The sequence below is a fragment of the Caenorhabditis briggsae genome (assembly GCF_000004555.2).
Source record: "Caenorhabditis briggsae complete genome, chrX, whole genome shotgun sequence".
NCBI classification, from domain to species: Eukaryota; Metazoa; Nematoda; class Chromadorea; order Rhabditida; family Rhabditidae; genus Caenorhabditis; species Caenorhabditis briggsae.
Window position 1 is genome coordinate 11,852,124 of NC_013491.2, and position 20,230 is coordinate 11,872,353.

Below are 20,230 nucleotides of genomic sequence, written 5' to 3' on the forward strand. Positions count from 1 at the left end.
TATGTGATAACTGACTTGGAAAAAACAGTCATTGCTAATAACTCTTGTTTTCTTTGAATAAAATATGATTAGTGTTTTGTCTTCCACTGATATTTTACAAATGCAGACCTGCTTCTTTGAGCAATCCGTACAGAACCCAAAGAAAAAAATTAAAGCTTTTTTACCTTGTAATGTTGGCGTCACATGTCCTTGCTCCTGACCAAAAGCACTCAGTATCAATTGTCCATCTTTCCTCCAATCCAAAGAAAAATTTTCCTCGTTATACAAGTTGATAGAGCACGGAATTGTAATTGGCGTTCCCGCCTTTCCCCAGTACGTCTTCATCTGGAATTCAAGAATTATTGTGAATGAAAATTGATTGTAAAGTTTGAAATTGTAAAATATGAATCTAGAGCTATTTTAATGAATGTGGATGTCGGAAATTGGTCAATACGAATGAGGATTGGATTTCTTTGTTTTGCCAAAATCTGTTTGACAAACAAAGGGCCAAGTTTTGAAGTTTTAAAGAAAAGGTGGACAGAGAAAAAGTTCTGAGAATGCCGGCACATCTTCCCCTTCCGTTCCCTCCGGTGCGCAGAACAGCTGTTCCCAAATGTGTTGACCTCTGAAGGATCAGAGTGCGCAGAGGAGCGGAAAAAGAAGAAGAAGCCCTAACAATGTTGTAAAGTATATGTTGCGGATATAAGTTGTAACGTTTCACCACACACCCTTCTCTGCTTTTGTGCTCCGCCAGTCAGTTTCAATTCTTAGTGGTGGTTAAATAAAGTGGTTGTGTCTCGGTGTCAGTCAACCAGGTTAAGTGAGTTGGAATGAATAACCTATGGTGGGTTCTATATTAGAATTGCATTTTCATTTACCCACTTCCAAAATAATAAATCAAACTCTTCAAGTGGGAAGGAGGGAAAAAATTGAAAATCTCTGCCCGTGGGTAAACTATTCAGCGTTTTTCAATCCAGATGGTGAATGTGAAATGAGATATGGAAGTAAAAAAGAGATTGAAATGGGGAAAATGAAAAAAAAGGAAAACGGAGGAGACACTTTTCCACACAAACTTAATTTTCTGGAGCTGTGGTCACACAACCTCACTTGATGCTCCAGCGATGACCTCCAACCACATGTTTTGATATCTGATAGCTTTTCCAAGACAACACAATTGTAATATACAAGAGTCCGGAACAAACGGGACAAGGCCACGCCTCGGAAACTCTGGTATTCTTGTCGGCAAGGAGTCAAGAATGATGAAGGAAGACGAGTGTTCGGGTTCGCGTGTATCAAATTACGACTTGAGAGTTAATTGTATATTCTGTTGTTTGTAGAAGCGTCACAGAAGAGTCACTGACTCCATAATAGAAACATGATTATCGCCTCTGGTGGCGGCAAGCGACAATGTTTCAATGAGTAGTCGGGTGGATTAGGTAACACGTCGATGTTTTATGGGGTGTGGTGCAATTAGTGAATAAGCGCCAACTAATTGTAACAAAATAAAGACAGTTGATATGAAAAAAAAAATTGACGATTTGTTTAGGACAGTGAAGTTACCGTACCGATCAATAAGATATAAACAACCGTGATATTAGATTGATTTTTGACCATCTTCATTATTTTCAAGAGTCTAGAAATCGGATTGCAAGTTTCCGGAAACTTTGAAAGTTTTGAGAGGTATAAAAAAGCCACAGTTTAAAAACTCTGTATTCACAGATTTATTAGAGATTTATAGTTTTTGAGCTATTTTCCAATTTTTAAATGGGAGCTGTTTTTGAAGTTTTCAGTAGAAAAACAAGCGAAAAAGAAATGACTTCCAAAAATCGGAAAATAGCTGAAAAACTCCAAAAGTTTCAAAGTGTTCGGAAACTTAAAAGCCAAACTTCAAATTCATAAAAATTGTCAAAATGGTCGGAAACAAACTGAAAAATACATTTTTGTAAACGTAAGTTATCGATACCAAATTTCTAAAACATCCCTTTTAAAATTGAAAAAATTCATTCTAAACTAAACTCGTTACTGGATTTTTCAAAAACTCAAACAGTACCAAAATCAGAGTTTAGAGGTAAGAAATATAGAAAATTGTTGAAATGATTCTTCAGAACAATTTACAACGTTCTGGATTTTAACTAGTCTGTCTCTAAACCAACAAAAAAATTAGAAAAAAAATTTTTAACGAGTTCGTTGAAATTGTTTCATTGGCTACGGTAGATCCGAACACGAAGTGTGGGACTACCTCCCCCTGGAAAAAAAACAGAAAACCAAGATATATAAATAACATGAGAGCACTCAGTAGATCAGGCAAAGATGGAGAAAGAAAACTAACGGGAAAAACTCTTGGTTCTGCACAATAAAACAGGAAAAAACACAAATTGACACGCCAAGTGTCAAAGCGAATAATTCAAAGATTCCGCTTCTCTCTTTTTGTGCGTTGTATGTGTGACACATCACACACAGCGGAAACGGACATGATGATGTTCTGCGCAGTTTTTCAAACCATCCTATCTTTCTCTCATCACTTTGCTTTTAAGGATGAGTACTCACAGCTTTCATACCCTCTACGCTATCCGCTCTTTTTTCCCGCGATCTTGTTTCCCCTTTTTATCCTTCGTCCCTCACATCCTTCTCAACCATAATGGAATCACTGTGTAGTTGTTGTACTTTATCACATTTTCCTTCTATCAATTCAGTTTTGCAACAGAATGAACTGCTCAAAATGGTGAACTTTTTGTTTCTTGGTATTTTGAGAAGGTCTCTGGTAAGAACGCCCTCTGAATAATTAGTGCAGTCACGCAAGGCTATAGTACTGGTTCTCGAGAATTTCTAATGAAGCTGTATGAAAGAAATGTGCCGAGATTGCCAAGATTGAATAATTGTATAGTTACGAAATAGGGAATTCAAATCTTGCAATATTCTAGAAATTGTTAAGAATTAAGGCCGGCCAAATACCATTTTTTGAGCTCGAGAAAGATATTAACATTTGAAATTTGTCTTTTGTGGTGATTACAGCTTTTGTGATGATAAGGTAAAGATATTTTGAAATTTCAGAAGAATATGTAAGTATCATTAATCTGGGACACACGATAACAGTGAATTTTGGAAATTTCTGGAGAATTGCTTATAAAAACTTTGAGAAACGGATTACGAGTTGTGCAAGCAGGGGTTTCAAAAGTTTAGAGCATTTTTTGAGGAAAATTTCGAACTGTTTCTTCATTGACAAGATTTTAATAATTTGCAAAACTTTAATATTTTTTTTCATAGGAACCGACCTAATTGTTGGTAACGCTATATTAGTATATTTACGGTAATAACAATTTTCAAAAATAAAAGTTATCAATAACAATAACCCTAAACATTAAGCAGCCGCGTTTTAACATCCGAAATTTTAAATTTCAAAAACTAGGAATATTCCGAGGTTCTCAGACTCCGAAAAATAACATTCGGCGCCTCCCGGGTCCCGAATTTCTTATTAGAACTACGCTCCGGCTAGTGAAACAGAACAAAAATCGCAAAAATATGAAACCCGAAAAAAACATGCAAAATTATAACTCACTTCTCCATTCTCTGTTTGTCTTCGAAAAAACTTTGCAGCATACCGGGATGCCATTCTGGAATAGAAAGTTTTGGTTTATCAGAAATAGTCACTGTAAATATATGTTAAAAGGACACCTGTAACGTTTACTTCGACCCAATTTATCATAAACCCTGAAGAATCTAACAACAGATTTTTTCCAAACTGATTTTGTTTATATTCTGGTGAACATGCCATTAATATACAGTTTTGTTATTTTTCACTACAAAGGAGATAAATTGAGTCAACGTTTGAAGTTTTAGAAACTTTTTAGCACAGGTTTTATGGTATATGAAAAGCCAATTTTTTTACAAATACTCTCAGTTCACTAGCTTTGAGGTACATATAATATAAATTCAAAAATGTGGGATCGGTGGTCATGAATAAGTGCATTATAACTCTTTTGGGGGTGTGGTCTCTCTTTTCTCCCAAAAGCTTATTGACCTCCCGTTTCACTCCCGCAAGTATTGCCCTTTTGGGCAGTTATATAATAGTGTAATCATAGATACAAACGTAAGGTGTCCGGACATAAAATGGGAAATAGAAAGAAGACGACGATGTTGTTTGGTAAGAAAGGCAAGAATAAGAAGAAGGAGCTCGAGACAATTAACAGAAATGGGTGTGACGGGCAGATGTTATAGATCTCCGGCCTAGTAACCAATCATAATTCCGGTTGGTTTACATAACGACATTAATCGGAAGTGCAATAAAAGTTGGATGAGAGAAAAATGAGGAAAATGAGAAAGCGTGGGAGATTCAGGGTACTTGAATTCTGGAGAATTTTGAAAGGGCAAAAATCACCTGTTGATCTTGGATTTATTTTTTTTTGTTGATTTTTTAAAACTACTGAATAGTCTTGTAATTTTTCCATTTTTCTTTTGAACAACCTTCCCTCTCAAGAATGTTCTGCGAATTTCAAATGAGTTCATTATGCTTAAAAGAGAGACAGTCTAGAAAATACTTCTGGGACGTTTTTTATTTGCTGAACTGAATGCAATTGAGAATACTTTCCTGTCGTGAAGATATCTATTTTCAATAACAATCAGCATTCTTTTTCCGGTAACATTCTCTCCTCCCTTGTCATTTTTTTTGTAAGTTTTTCATGAAAACCCAAACCAGATGAATATTCCAAACTCAATTTGTTCATTAAGAGTAACCTCCTCCCCCATTCCACCTAAAATTAACCAAAAGGTATGAAAATTCTAGAATTGGCTTCCTTGTAGGTTTATAAGTGTCGCCCCGGAGAGGAAGTGTCGTTTATTTCAATTTTACATCCAATAGAGCGGAAACTTGGAGCAAGCTGACATGGTGGGGTTGAAGGCGTTGGGTAAGGGGTGTGAGCAAAAAGTCAACTGGAGCATTTTTCATATTTTTGTCGTTTTGTGTGATCCACGCAAAACAATTTCAACCTGAAAGGAGACGTCAGTGTCAAGTCGTTCCAGGTTTGCTGACTCATTTTCCTTCGTTTGTTGACCTGCTTTTCAAGACAAGACAGAATAAAAGGACAAAATTAAAAAGAAGAAGATTTCGAGAAGATATAGAGTCAAGTGTTGCGAGTGTGTCTTTAAAATCTGTGTTTTCAAAGCTATGTCTCTAAAATTTCTTGAAGTCTGACAATTTTCTTTTATTGACAGAACTCCTTTTTACAGCCTTTGTCTGAATTTGAACAGCTGTGAGTCTGTTTGGTTTCATTTCTCATTTCCATCACTTCCTCAAATTTTCAAAAGATTAATCGATTCCTATTTTTTCTAAAAAAAGGCCACGCGATACGTGCATCATTAGATCAATTATCTCGGCTCGTTCGAGAGTTATCGAAAGTTTATCAACTGATAAAATGTTTGTCAAAAAATCAATACATTTGTATTATCTGACAGACTTCTGAGAACTTTCCAAGTAGCCCAGATAACTAAGCTCAAAGTGCACATATCGGGTGAGCGTCTATTAAAAAATACGATAGTTCCATAGTGTTATTGTTAATTCAAAAAATGTAATGTTTCGAAAAATGAAAGTTTGCATAAAAGTTTTCATGAGATAGTTTTCCATTTTAAAAGGTTGTCATATGTTGACCATCTGCACTATCCATAAACACACATATTCCCCCTTTTTTTCATTTTTTTTCTTTTTCATTCACCATTTGGATTATAAAACATCAAAAGAATCAGTTTCTGCGACAGGCTGCATTTTTCGATATGTAGCACTTTCTGTTCATTGTAATGGAAATCTGATTAATAACCAAAACTCACCCACTTCATCAGATAATAGAAAACACTTCATCCTCTAGAAAAATTCCAATTATTGACTAGTTTTTTCTGCAGGTGACAGCACTTGTCACTGTCAGAAAATGCACCGATTTCCAATTAACCATTGGTCCATTTTTTCTGTTTTCATCCACCACCACCACTGATAGTCTGCATAACTCTTGCTCTCCGCCTGTCCGCCTCATTCTCTCCCTCCCACACTTCCTGATTTTTTTCGGCTTTTTTGAGCTGGATGGAAGAAACGCAAAAAATAAAACGTTTAGACGAGCTATTTCGAAAACTTTAAGAAATTTTCTCTCTTCTTGGAAGGCGTTGCAGAAATTGAAAAAAGAAGAGGATAGTGTTATCTGATCTTTTCAAGCCTTTCCATTCAGAGTCTTCTGTTAGCGGATGTATTCATGTGCGTCAAGAAACAAACATCTCACATTGTTGCGCGACATGGATTCCAAACTCCACCAGCTCTTTTTTCTTTCATCTATCAAACTTTCGTTTTTGGTTTATCTTCTTCTTGAAACTGATTTTTTTTGGGAAAAAGTGCATAAATCATCATATTCAAAAGCTCATCTTCTGATCCTACACCACATCTTCTCTTCTATTCTCCATCCAAGCACTTCCCATTTTTCGGAAAATTGTCCTTTTCTAAGCAACCAAATGATCCTTATGGATTAAGTGAGCAGTTGTGTTTGAAAAGTTTTGCTCTTTTGAGTTGCCATATGTTTCTTCTTTTCTTAAATAAAAGAAAAAAAAGATTGCGAAAAAAGCACTTACTCACTTTTTCATTATTCAACCAGAGAGATCAAATTTTCGGTTCAACACCAGAAATTTTTGTTTTTTCCTATTCATTTCTTATCATCAGAATTACAATGTTTAGTTATATTATCAGTCAGTCAGACAAAGCATATGATGTTGACATTAATGAACTGTTTTCAAAATGTATTATTTGTTTCGAAGTTCGAAAAAGTTCGAATTCATTTCATTTTTGAACTTGGTCGGCAAGATCAAAAGGATAGTAGAATTTACTTTTTTATTTACTCTCACAGTCCATGTGCGACTGGTTTTCAAAGGTTCATCCGCTTTTTGAACTTCATTTTGAGTTATTAAAGTTCAAAAACCTCAAACATCACTTTTATGAAACCAAAATTTTGAAGTTCTAGTTTTAGAGTCCAATCCTACAATCCTGGCTGTATGTTATCACTTTCTATTCCTAACTTTCATGGATTTTGAAACCAGAATATGTTAAAAGACAAAAACTTTTAGAAGTCATTATTAAAAATTCTACTTGTTGATTTGTCCACGGAAATGACGTAAAACAAGAACATATGCTATTAATGTCATCGAAATTTTGGACCTCTCCCTCATTTATCCCTTTTTCTCATAGGCCTATTAATTTCAACTATGATGCGTCGTGTTCCCACACATTCCGATCATCAATGTTCTTTGACGACGTAGTTTGTGTTGCACACCAAAAAATGAGATATTTGTCTCGGACTGCCCAGTCTTGCTACCATAACCAGTCTTGCTACCATATGGGACAAGAGCATGCGATAGTTGTTATGGTAGTCAGTCATATGACAATATTGCGTAGGATGCTCATTAGTTTTTCTGAATCAGTCAAAGTTTATTCAACTGGATAATTTCTTTGACGTTGCAAATCTGAAACTCATTCGATTCATCAGACAAAAAACCTGTACATGCTCATTCTGATTTTCCCCCCTGAAAAACTTCCTACTCCAAAGCTCCACCTCTCTTTTCCGATTAGAACCGACAAGAATGAAAACAGCCCTCAAACAAAATTCTCAAAAAGTGCCTTTCTCTTTTTTTCACGCTTCTGGATTTTTCTTCACATTCTTCAGAGCAACCGACCGTTTTTGTGAGCTAGGTGAGCGTTTTTGTGTTTATGCTGGTTGCTTTTTTTGAATAGAAAGGTGTGTGTGCGTCACAAAAGCATAGTAAAGTAGTTTGAAGCGGTTTCCGGGAATGTTCCCAAAATTTGCTTGACTTCTTCAGGATTTTTTTTGGACGCCATGGTGCTGAATTCCAAAGTTGGGACTCTCCAGCTTGAGCTTCGTTTTAAATGGGTTCCTAGCTCATACATAATTTGAAAAGGCGTCAAGAAACAAAAAGCAAGACATTTGGAAGTAAGAAATTCATTTTGCAAATACGGTGGCTCAGTAGGCATGATATCTTTCTAAATATCACATTTTGCTCATGAACCAATATACAGTACCGGCCAATAAAATATACAAAAATATTATTTTCAATTGATTTTTCGCGATTTCAATCATTTTCAGGAGTCCGGAGCTCGGTTCTCAAATTTCAAATCACGTTGAAAACTTTGGAGGGTGTAAAACGTCCGTAGATTTGAAATTTGCGTTCACTGATTTTTAAAAAAGTTCCTAGTTTTTTCAGCTATCCAATTTGTGAAAGACACTTGTTTTCACTTTTTAGTACAAAAAAAGGCTAGCAAGAGGTGTCTTTCGGAATTCGGCAATTAGATGAAAACCTAGGAGATTTCAAAAAATTTTGTGAATGCAAAGTTTTGAATCTAGGTCTATTTCACATCCATCAAAATATTCAAAATAATCGGAAACTAGACAGCCTCCAGACTCCTGAAAATGGTCAAAATAGCCAAAAATCAACTGAAAAAATATTTTTGTATATCTTATTGAACGGTACTGTGTACATGTTATGAATTTCGTTTTTTTTTTTCAAAAATTGATGTGTTCTTCCAATACTAATCTGTTCTTCCAATTTTCTATAGAATACTCCATTAAGTTTTCAGTGCTATAACCATGAAATAGAAGTATCTTACATTGTCAACTTTACCGATTTCCAATATATTCAATGAGAACTGAAGAGAATTAGGTCAATGTTGTGAGGGTTACTACAGATTTATCGTAGTCCAGCCTAGGTTTTTAAGTTGAGCATTTTCAGCATAGACACTAGGAAATCCCTCGAAAAGAATAATCCATAAAAAAACGCCCTTGACACAATCATCTTCTTTTCTCCCTAAATTACACATGTGGAGTGCTGCACTTATGAGATATATGAATTATATATCAGCTCTTCTCTGTTTTTTCTTCTATATTTCTTTTTCCACAACCCCGTTTTACCCGGGATGGGGCGGAAAAAGAAACGTTTGCGCAACGCATCCTTACCCGCCCATCTTCATCTCAACATAGTTTTTCTCTTCATAACTCATACTCCATACCCATTATGTTTTCTGTACTAGAAATTAATATCAAGAACCCTTTTTCGCCTTCTTGAGCCTTCATCTTTCCATTTTTCCAATATAATTCATCCTCCCTTTTTTTGACTCATATTTTTTGCAATATAAAGAAACGGGCTCATAATTGAGAACGGGGTCGGTTGAGTAGACACGACTTCATTTTTGGACCTGTGAAGAAAAAGAAAGGAAGACATCGAGATATATGGGTACTTGTCTTCATCACTCCGTTCTATACTCTACAAATTGGATTATTTCTTCAAGTACCATGTGCATCATCATCAGGAAGGTTTTTTTGTCTTGTTTTGTTTTTTTTGTCGGAAAAAGAAAGCATGAGAGAGTTTATTATTATATACGTCAGAAATATCGCAAAGAAATCGTAAGAAAAGTTATTGATTTTTCTTGATTTTTATCGAATGAATTCCGGAAATTTAAACGTGCCCCCATTTACAGTTTTCCAAAAGTTGAAAGTTTCAACCAACTCTTTAAGTTTCAATAATTCAGTGATAGTTTTATTTTTCATATCACGAGTAGCTGGAACTTTTTCGGGATCCTGGAATGTTACAGAATACAGTAGTTTTCAAAATTGATCAGGATTATAGGGAAGTTAAGTTTAAACTCATTCCAATCTCCCAGTTTTGTGAATATCTTAGATTCGAACTACAGTGGTTTACCCTAAAACTTCCGAATATGAATACCATTCGATTTTGAGCATTTTTTCTTCAAATAAATAGATCAAAGTAGTCACCTCAAATAGAGGATATACGGTATAATTTTCTGATGATCGATTTTCTCAGCTTGCCTGTTTAAATCACTGATGTTTGGGTTTTTACACTTTTTTTCGTCTTTTTTTTCCCCATCATCTCCCAACACCAAGCGGTCCCAATCAAAAATTATCACCGATCCGTCAGTGGGATGTCTTCATGTCGACAAACCACTGCAGCACCGATATAAATTGCAGTTGAATGGGGGACGCGACAGCTGATGAGATGAGAGCCGATCTTCTCATTTTTCATCCCCTTCCAAACACCCAATTACAATTAGAAACAGTTGAGTGTTGGGGGAGAAACGAGAAAAAAGACGATGGGGCACAAAAATGTGAGGAGTGGGGAGAAAAAAAAAGAAGAACTGACACTGATCGCATGGAAATGAGCAGGCGAAAAAAAAGAACGAAAACGAAAAACGCGACAAATTTCTCAGCGTTGATCGAAGAGTTAGCGAGAAAAGAGGAAATAGAGATGGCAGGAAAAACCTGCCAGGTTTACTTCTTTTCTCTCATTTTGTTATTTTCTTACCTGTTATTTACAAAAGTTCGTTTGTTCACTTATCAAAGTTTAGAAACAGCATTTTGGATTTTGAACAAGGATTTCTATTTGTTATTGTAAATCCACATTTTTGTACAAGCCTCTGTGAAGGGGGAAAATGTCGGATTCTATTTAGAAATTACTTTGAATTTCATAAAAACATTACTTTTGAATTTTCTGCGTTTCAGTTCCAAAGCAGGTTAAAAAAACATATCGAATGAAATCATTTTCTACAGTATCTTTTTGTTGAAAACTCTGAACTTCTGAATGTTTTAGTCTTGTCCATATGTAAAATGTTCAAAAACTGTTTTCCGATCTTTTTGACAATTTACATCATATTCCATCAGAAATAATTCCTTATCCAAATTTTTTCGAAAGTTTATATTATAATATTTATCAAAGTTCACCCTTTCACTTCCCATTTCGCACAAAACCTTTCCATAAACTTTTTTCCGTAAGCTTCAGAGTCCATCATCAAAGTGAAAATATTTCGAAAAGGAATTCTCGATTTCCTATGAGAAACTACCAAGTGGTTTCCGGAGACACTTTTGGAGAAAACTTGGGGAAAACCCTTTTTTCTTCTTTTTTTTTTCATTTTTTTCTTTTTCCTCTCTCTACCTTGCAGTTACTCAGTTTAATATCGCCATAAATGCTCGTGTTGTTGGTTCCGTTTTTTTCTACTTGTTCCATTTCGTTTTCACCTGACTGAGTTCCAACTTTTTGTTCATTGTTCTTGTCGTTGTTCGCACACAGTGTGGACAATTAATTGTATATTATTTCTAGAAAGAGCCTAAATATGACTGATCGGAATAGGTTCGCTGTTATAAACTGTCCTCTCGTCAGAAATCCTACTTATGTGCATGTTAAAAACATCCGAACATCTCTGATATTCTTGAAATTTTTTGTTCACGACTCTCGTGACCAAAACTCAATTTATCATCGGTCAGCAAAGATATGTGCTGTGTCATCAGAAAATTGATCACGCCTCGATATGACTGCATGATTTTTTGTAATAAGCTTCGTCTCCCCCTGTCTCGAAAAAGTCTTGTTCCAACAAGACGATGGATGCTCCTCTTAAATAATGAATCAGCTGCCAAAAAAGGAGTTTTGGTTGAATTGTTTAGAGACCAAAAAAATTTGAGACGGACTTTTGTGCCTCAGTGAGCTTTTAGATTTTTCTTTTTTAGTTTAAAATTTTTTTTGAAATTTTTGGTGTTTAAAATTGGAGGAACAATGAAGCTAGTTGATTTTATACGTGATCCATTCTTATTTGAAATAAGGGAACTTATTTCTATTAAATTTCTGTGCCTTTGCTGTATTTTTCACTCTGGAAAATTTTTATCTACTTTCCAGACATTTTTCAATGCATAAGGAAACATCTGATTTAAAAGATTCCCGATCTTTGGTCTCCTCTCACCCCATCCTCCGGAATCAAAGATTCTATGACTCACCTTCCAAGAATTTAAAGATAAAAATCAGCCCCTCTTGGTCTACAAGGTAGAAAAAAACTTCGAAGGACCGTTGATCAAAGAAAACGACCGACTTTGGGAGAGGGAGACAATTAGTCTTGATCACGCGCACGCAAAACGTTTGGTGGTGGCGAAGAAACCAAGCGGTTGGGCAGCCCGCAGTGTATTCCACCAACAGGCATTGAATTGGCTCCAAAAAAATGTCACATTCAATTGTAGGTAGTGTTTTGTGTTGGTGTAGGAGCCACACTTACATACTCGCACACAAGGCTGCGCCCTCCTTCCGAGTAGTCCTCGACGACGTAACACCTCAATTTCATGGGCTTTTAACGGCTGTGTGTTGTCCCATACAACTAACAAAAAGCCAATGACTTCCTACCAGCACCTTCTTTTCTATTTTACCGAAGGAAAAAAAACTTGTCTGGGTCGCGCGACCGACCAGAAGAGGTCACCCTCTGTGATGCTTGTGTTGCTAGTTCTTCAGGTCTGATCACTGCTCAACGATTTTCTCTTTTTTTCATTCCTTCTACATGTTTGCTAATACCTCGGATCAAATGTAAATATTAAAATTTTTCCTCTGTGCACAACGCACCATCTCATCCTTCCGCATTCATTTTCTTCTCAATTTATTTTCTCATTTTTTCTTCTCCAATTGAGTATACATCAATGAATCTTCAAGAGATGGCTATAGCAGCGTGAAGATCATCAAGCTTCATCTCTTCCTCATGAATTATGTATAATCGAACTTTGTCTGTAAATCATCAAAGCCCCATGTCTTGTGATTCTTTCAAGTTTGCAATCTTCCATCAATCCATCAATCTGATAAAAAAACATTTTTCAATTTTCAATATATGTTTTCTTGTTTTTTATCCACTTGTTCATCACATTTCATTTGAAAATGTTGATCGCCAAAACCTTTCTAACTGTCTGATTTCCCCTCTTTTCGTTTTTCTCCAGGTCAATCTTAAAATCTTTATTATTTTCAGAACAAGATGGCAAAGCTTTCCAAGGAAAACCTGCTGCTCTTGTTCACGGTGCTTGGTGTTGTGATTGGTATAGGATTGGGCTACTCGCTGCGAGACCCGAGCACAGTTTGGTCAAAACGGCACCTATCGTACCTCCGATTTCCTGGCGATCTGTTTGTTCAGATGCTAAAAATGCTCATATTGCCGATGATCATGTCAAGTATTATGTGAGTTTGTGTTTGTTGCCATTTGACAAGAAAGCACAGGAAAATTGCGTCAAAATGCCATAGACACAGATATGCTACCTCTTGAAGTAGGGGGTTTATTCGGCTTGCTGATCTCTCAATGACCCTTGAAGGTTTTTGCGCGCTGCATTTTTGCTCTCCAGTGTTTGACACGTTAAGAAATTGTTAGACAAGGGAGTGCTAGGAACAATTATGAGACCAAAGAAACTTTTACCAGTAGAACAAAATGGAACGATTGTTGGTCTTGATACAACGAAACAGTTTTGTAAGAAAATTATAACATACCAATAAACTAATTTTGAAATAGGAAGGTTCAGAATGGCCTATGCAAACAGTAAAAAAATCGAAGAAATTTTTAAAACCCTCAAAAACCTATTGTTTGCGTCTTCGGCATACCGTAGTCTAGAAAACTCAGATTCAAAAAAAATCATAATTCTTCCGGTCCGAGCTCCATTACGGATGTGCTCGGAAAATTTTAGGAACTTCCGAATTCTGAATTCCGTTCCGAACAAACCTGGCTTGGAAAACCAAATTAGCGAATATGAAGTTAGAAATACCTCAAGAAAATGTTCATGCTCTTCTTATCTACCACTTTACAGTACGAGTTTGGCATCTTTGGATTCTGGAACTGCTGGTCGACTGGGAATAGTATCCATGACGTACTACACTCTCACCACTTTCTCTGCTGTGTTTCTTGGTATTTTAGTTCTCCGTACAAAAAAGTTCCACTATGAAATTATAGGTATTGTCCTTGTAACACTTATCAAACCCGGAAAATGGACGACGACAAACGTTGAGGATCTTGTTGGGAACGTTAAAACTACCCCATGCGTCGCCACCGCTGTCGACACTATCATTGACCTCATGAAGTTAGCGTTCAATTCTCATTTCTCAATCAAACACATTTTTCAGGAGTTGCTTCCCAGAAAACCTAATTGAGGCCACTTTCCGGTCCCAGAAAGTTTGCCTAAAGTTTTTCAATGGCACCCAAGAAATCCCACCGGAAGTCGCTATGACCATGTCACCAGGTGCTTACCACTCACCAACAAAAATTCCAAAACTTTAATTTTCAGAACAACGATCAAAGTTCACTGAAGTTCCGGAAAAGATTGTTTCAGATGGAATGAACATTCTTGGTTTGGTTGTTTTCAGTGTCGCTCTTGGTATCGTTATTGGAATCATTGGAGAGGACGGAAAACCGATGAAGAATTTTTTCAAAAGTTTGGAGGCATGCAGTATGAAACTCATCGGATGGGTTATCATGTAAGGATGAGGAATCTAGTGTCGTGGGATTATCAAAATGTTTCAGGTATTCCCCAGTCGGAATCACGTTTTTGATTGCTGCTCAAATTGTTGGAATGAAGGATCCAGGACAGGAATTGCATCGGTTGATGGGATACGTTATCACTGTTATCCTGGGACTCCTTATCCACGCTTTTGTGATTATCCCACTTCTCTGTGTTGTTGTGAGTAACTCTTCCAAATAGTTTGTTCTTAGTTCTCATCATGACTTTCAGCTCGCTCGCCGCAATCCAATCAAATTCGTCGGAGGAATGGCTCAAGCTCTGCTCACGGCTCTGGCTACAAGTTCCAGTTCGGCAACCCTTCCACTCTCCATCAAGTGTTGCGAAGAGAACAATAAGGTTGATCCACGTGTCACTCGTTTTGTCTTGCCACTCGGAGCCACTATGTTAGAATATATTTACAAAATTTTCTCACATCAAGTATTTTTAGTAACATGGATGGAACTGCCCTTTACGAAGCCGTCGCTGCCATTTACATCTCGCAATGCGTTGGAAACGATTTGTCGATTGGAGAGGTCATTCTTGTGTCATTGACAGCCACTCTTGCCAGTATCGGAGCTGCCGGAATCCCACAAGCTGGTAAAAAACAAGGGACGATGGTGTGCAATGTGCATTTTGAATAATTCAGGAATTGTCACAATGATTATGGTTCTCATCGCTATCGGACTCCCAACCAACTTGTTCATCTTGATCTTCCCTGTTGACTTCATGCTCGACAGACTTCGCACTACGGTTAATGTTCACGGAGATAGTATTGCCACTGCTGTCATTGAACGACTATGCGAGGACCAGTTGCAGAAAGGTATGAACTAAAAAAATGAAGCGTATCGAAGAAAAATTTGAGACAAATGTGCTAATTCTAAAACTTCAGATACCCACACGAAACATTTGGAGGAGAGTGATGAACAAGTCAAGTTCATCTAGATCAATGTAGGGAGTGTTGACTGAAAATAATTGCTTTTCAAACATAACAGGGTGCACGGAAAAAATTTTAAATTCAAAATTTTGATGGGGACTTTTTTTAACGCTGGCTGAAAATCTAACTGCTTATTTCTACTTTCTGCCGTTTTTCTCTAATCACTTTTGTTGCGATATCAGAAAACTGAAAAATGTATAGTTACAGGTGGACATCATCACGACACCAATGACCAAGGATACTCAATGCTTTCGACTAACGCTTCCCCTGACCCAAAACGAATTACCATAGGAAATAACTGCGAAAACTCTCATATGTTGTAAATTTCTAATTGTTTTTTTCCTTGTGGCAGTTAGTCTCTTATGGCGATTTATTGAATAGAGCCAGCTCGATTATTTCGCTTCATTCAGTATATCAGTTCCATTCGAGTTTTGCTGTCATTTTTTCCAACAGTAACATTTGAAAATCTGTGTTTAAGAAATATCTTAAGTTAAAACTTTAGCAAAGATTTTCAGTAAGTACTGTAGCCACCGTTGATTCTTTGATCGAAGCTTACCCTATACTTTGAGCTCAATTACCTCGGTTCCTTCAAACGACATCAAAATTTTTCCAACCTATAAAATGATGTTCGTAAAATCACCAACATTATATTTGTTGACGAAATTTCCATATTTTTTGAAGGCACCGAGATAATTGAGCCCAAATGCACATATAGGGTGGGCTTCTGAGCATTTATGATTCTTTTATTTCTATGGGAAACGAGAAGATCAGTTTCAATGTTTGGACAATTTAACTGAACCTCGCTTCAAAATCCCAGCCAAGAATTAATCAAAATTCTCTATCAAACCTGTAATAGAAAGTTACACTAACAGAACACTTTGATCCAATTTATCTAGAAAACCAGGAAAATTAACTCAAAGTTGACAGTTGGAGGGCTCTTATATTACAGTTTTTACGGTATCCCTAATTTCCTTTAATTATTTTTCTGGTTTGATATTTTGTGAAACATTTACACACACACACAGAAAAATCTATTGGTGCTTCACAATTTATCAAATCGGGTTCCATTCCACTAGTTTTTCATTATTTTCTACCTTATATTATCTGGTTGAACTCTAGATTAGTCACTTTTTGAAGTTCAAAAACGTCTTTAAACTAGAATTTAACCAATTTTTCTCATTTTTTCTTCTCAATTATTTCGAGAATGCTTTCCCTCGTGTGCTCCCCCCGTTTTCAAAATTTGACAAAAAATTGTACAGCTTAAGAATTCCTGGTGTTTCCTTCCATTCTTCTAAATTTCTCGGTTGTAACTTTGACCCAAATCTTCCCCCTCTCAAACCTAGTTTTTCACTCTTCCTGATGTCCTCCACCTCATGCTTCATTTCGAATCTCTCGAACAAGAAAACATGACGATATTTCTGACAACTTCCCATATGTTCTTCTGAAACTATATTACTTTTGTTTCTTACACTTTCTCCCAACGTGCTGCGAACAATTGCCAATGTCGTTCAACCGAAATTGACTCCAGATGTTTTGTCTCATCTGTTCCCCATCCCGTTACAATCAATCATCTTAAAAATAATAATTCGCTATTAGAAGTGTGATTATTACCAAATTGTTTCAATTAATCTATTGTTTACTTCTCTACGTTATGTTTTCATTATCTCCCGATTAGTTTGTTTTACACATCAAACTTTGGCGTGTCATGCCGATTTGTCTCTCTGCTTTTTCTTCCACTTTGTCTCAAAGAAATGCATCAACTTTGCTGTTGTAAGCAAATTTCTCATTTTTCGCCGCTTTCAAAAATGTATTTTTCTTCCACTTAGAGTTAGATCAAAATTTCCTTCTCATTCAAAACGAAATTCAAAGATTTCTTTTTTTGTCTTAATTTGTGAAACAAAATATTTTTAATGACAATAAACTTTCTATTATCTTATTTTTCACTGACTTTTGTGCAGATTTTCAGTTTTGGGAATGCAACTTCATATATGACAAACGATTTACTGATAAGAACAAACCGGAGAATATACGAAAAAGCAAAAAAAAATGTAAATGCAATCAGAAATTTTGGAATATGAGGCCATGGGTTTTTTTGGGATTGGGTTTATTAATGGGAAAAAAACAGAAAAAAAGAGGTCACAGAAAAATTATTCAACGACGACTTCCTCTCCAACATTTGGATCAGAGGTGATCTCTTCTGGCTCAAAGTCAGCAGATGGAACGCTGAGTGGGATGAACTCCACTGGGGCTCTGGCTCCCTCAACCTTGACCTGCTCGACGTACTTTGGTGGTTCCAAGTTTTTGCGGATCTGCTCGAGCTCTTCGTTCTGCTTGCGTCCCCATTCTGCTGGTGGTCGTCCACTTCCGCGGACGAGGGAGGCTTGCTTTGGCTGTTCTGGGTTCTCGAACAAGTATCGGCGGTCTCCGTACGATCTTCTGTCGGTCTGACGGTCGAACTTGGAGGCAGTGGTGATCTTTGGTGGGTGAACAGATGAGGCAGCTTCCTCTGGGTCGAGTCCCTTCTTGAGAGCCTTGTTACGCGCGGCTTGGCGTTGACGCTCGTGCAATTCTTTCATCTGAAAATTTGAAATTCTATGGATGGTACTATCGAGCATAGAACTCACGTCGTATTCTTGCCTCTCACGTCTTTTCTCCAAATCGTACTTCTCAGCCTCGAGCTTGACAATACGGGCATGGAGGGTCTTGATTCTCTCCTTCAAGTCGTTTGGAAGAAGTCCAGAGACATCTTGTTGACGGCAAACGGCTGCCAAGAAGTTCTTCTTTTGCTCCTCAAGCTGTTCTTTGCTCATGGCGTCCTTAGCCTTGCCCTGAAACCACAAAACTGTAAGATTTTGAATTCAAAAACGAAGTAGTACCTGAGCCAAGTTTCCGAACTGAACGGCCTGGTCTCCCTTGGAGGAAACTGTGAAGTTGCGGCCAGCTCCAGCCTCAACACGTCCGTTGAAGGCTCCAGCCATCATCTGCTGGCGACGAAGCTTCTCCTCGTTCTTGCGGACCTTCTCGGCGTCGGAACGAGCCTTACGCTCTTCCTCCTCCTTACGGCGGCGTTCGTCGTCTTGACGTCTACGCTCGGCAAATTGACGCTCGTCTTCTTCACGCTCAGCACGACGCTTCTCTTGCTTCTCCTTTAGCTCACGAAGTTCTTGCTCGATTTGCTCCTTCTCGAGAACACGGCGTTGCTCGTAGTCAAGAAGCTTGGCGGCCTCTTCCTCTTCGTGACGCTTCTTGGCAGCCTAGAAATATTAGAAACAGTGAAATTGGGGAACAAGACAAAAATATTACCATCATGGCGATCTCAGCCTCAGTCATCTCTGCTGGTGGCTTTTCCTCCTGGACTGGAGCACGACGCTCTTTGACCTCTGGTGGAGCAACAACCTCCTCGGTGGTCTCCTCTCTAAAACAAATTGGATTTTAAAAAAGCTTCACTAATTCTGGAAACATACGGCTCTTCAGCCTCCTCAACTGGAGCCTCCTCGGTCTCCTCGACTTCCTCCTCCTCTACCTCCTCATCAGAGCTGAAATTAGAAAAAATTAGAACTGAAAATCAAACGCGGTGTTATATTGAAAAAAGAATATAACTTACTACACTTCCTCTTCGTCGGACATGATTGTAGGTTGGTTTAGGTTCTGAAATGATATACTATGTCTAGGAAATAATCATGAAATATAAGACGAAAGAAAAAGTGGGGGAGGGGGGTGTAAACTGAGAGTCTGCTTCAGATGGCGGGATGTTGAAAACAAAAATGAAGAGATATGAAAGTGCTTGCTCCGGGAGGCCGTCGTTGGCAGGAGGTGGAGCTGAGCCGGGAGCAAGAGAGCGAGAGCTTGTCGAAGAGATAGAAAAGTATAACATACGGACACAATCTGTGCTGTAAACCTTACACCTACGCAGCGGGAGCAGCCGCTGCCAGAGGGGCAACTCTCTTTCTTTTTCTTTCTTTTCGTTGCCTCTTTTCACCGATCCCCGCCGACGATCGAGGGGAAGTCTGCGTTTCTTCAGAATCCCCAATCACCTTTGATGTGTTATCGTGAAAATAGGGCATCATGTTTCGATTCGACGGCTCGATATATTTCCGAATCGCCCATCGATTCAAGAAACTTCTAACTCTAGAGAGCGCCTAGATTCCAGAGGTACCAGAGAGCGTTTGTTGAGTGCCTACCCACCTACGCTGACAAAGCAAAGGGACCAAGTGAAGAGATATGATGATAAGAAGCGGTGACAAGTGAACAATCGCATAGTTTAACCAAAATATAATAATGAAGAAAAACAAAAAGAATGGAAGGTGTAAAATAGAAACGTGAATATCTTTCGAGAAGAAGACAAGTCCCTTGATACACGAATATGGTAATAGCCATGCTCAGAATGTTTACTCAGATAATCGCCATGCTCAAAAAGTTTACAGAAAAAATAATTGCTCTGTCCATGGAAAATGAATGCTTGAAAAAATCTATGGCTGTTTCGATGTACCATTCGGTTTTTTAGTAGTTTTCTATGGGAAGACATATGGCAGAAAATACGGCAAAGATTACAAAACATTTCCAGAGAAACCTTATGTTAATCTACTGGTTTTCAGTTTCAATTGATCGAACACGTGTAGTTTAACGTAAGCAGTCACAAAGTAACGACCTCAACTGTACCTTCTTCTAACCTTTTTAATGGGATACAACTAACCATTGGCACTTAGAGCACCTGTTAATTCTATTGAAACTTTTCTGAAATTGTCCTAAAAAGAAACTCCATTTTTGTATTTAACTTTTTTTCGTAAAACAATTAATCAAATCCTAAATTCTGTGAAATTATTGTTATCTTCGTTTCTCACTTCTGCCGATTTCATTCGATTGAAACATTACCCAAACCGTCCAGTTTGAGACCAATTGTCTTGATTTCGGTTAAAGAAAGGGTCATGCTAAAAACTACTGAACTGCAAAACTTTTCTTCGATGTCTGTCATTGATCATTTCCGGATCAC

The 20,230-nt window shown here is 37.4% G+C and overlaps 2 protein-coding genes across 2 annotated transcripts; one reads left to right on the forward strand and one right to left on the reverse strand.

Moving 5' to 3' along the window:
- Positions 1 to 12,802: 12,802 nt before the first annotated feature.
- Cbr-glt-4 lies at positions 12,803 to 15,563 on the forward strand (the record flags this gene model as incomplete). The annotated part of the gene is made up of 9 exons (XM_045239836.1): positions 12,803 to 13,002; positions 13,620 to 13,889; positions 13,933 to 14,048; positions 14,094 to 14,283; positions 14,330 to 14,486; positions 14,538 to 14,710; positions 14,755 to 14,903; positions 14,953 to 15,126; positions 15,448 to 15,563. 9 exons carry the CDS (start codon positions 12,803 to 12,805, stop codon positions 15,561 to 15,563), a joined length of 1,545 nt encoding a protein of 514 aa, XP_045092830.1.
- A 1,824-nt stretch (positions 15,564 to 17,387) lies between these two features.
- Positions 17,388 to 18,867, reverse strand: Cbr-mup-2 (the record flags this gene model as incomplete). Its single annotated transcript, XM_045239837.1, has 5 exons — positions 17,388 to 18,068; positions 18,117 to 18,494; positions 18,544 to 18,655; positions 18,705 to 18,776; positions 18,845 to 18,867. 5 exons carry the CDS (start codon positions 18,865 to 18,867, stop codon positions 17,388 to 17,390), a joined length of 1,266 nt encoding a protein of 421 aa, XP_045092831.1.
- Positions 18,868 to 20,230: the final 1,363 nt, after the last annotated feature.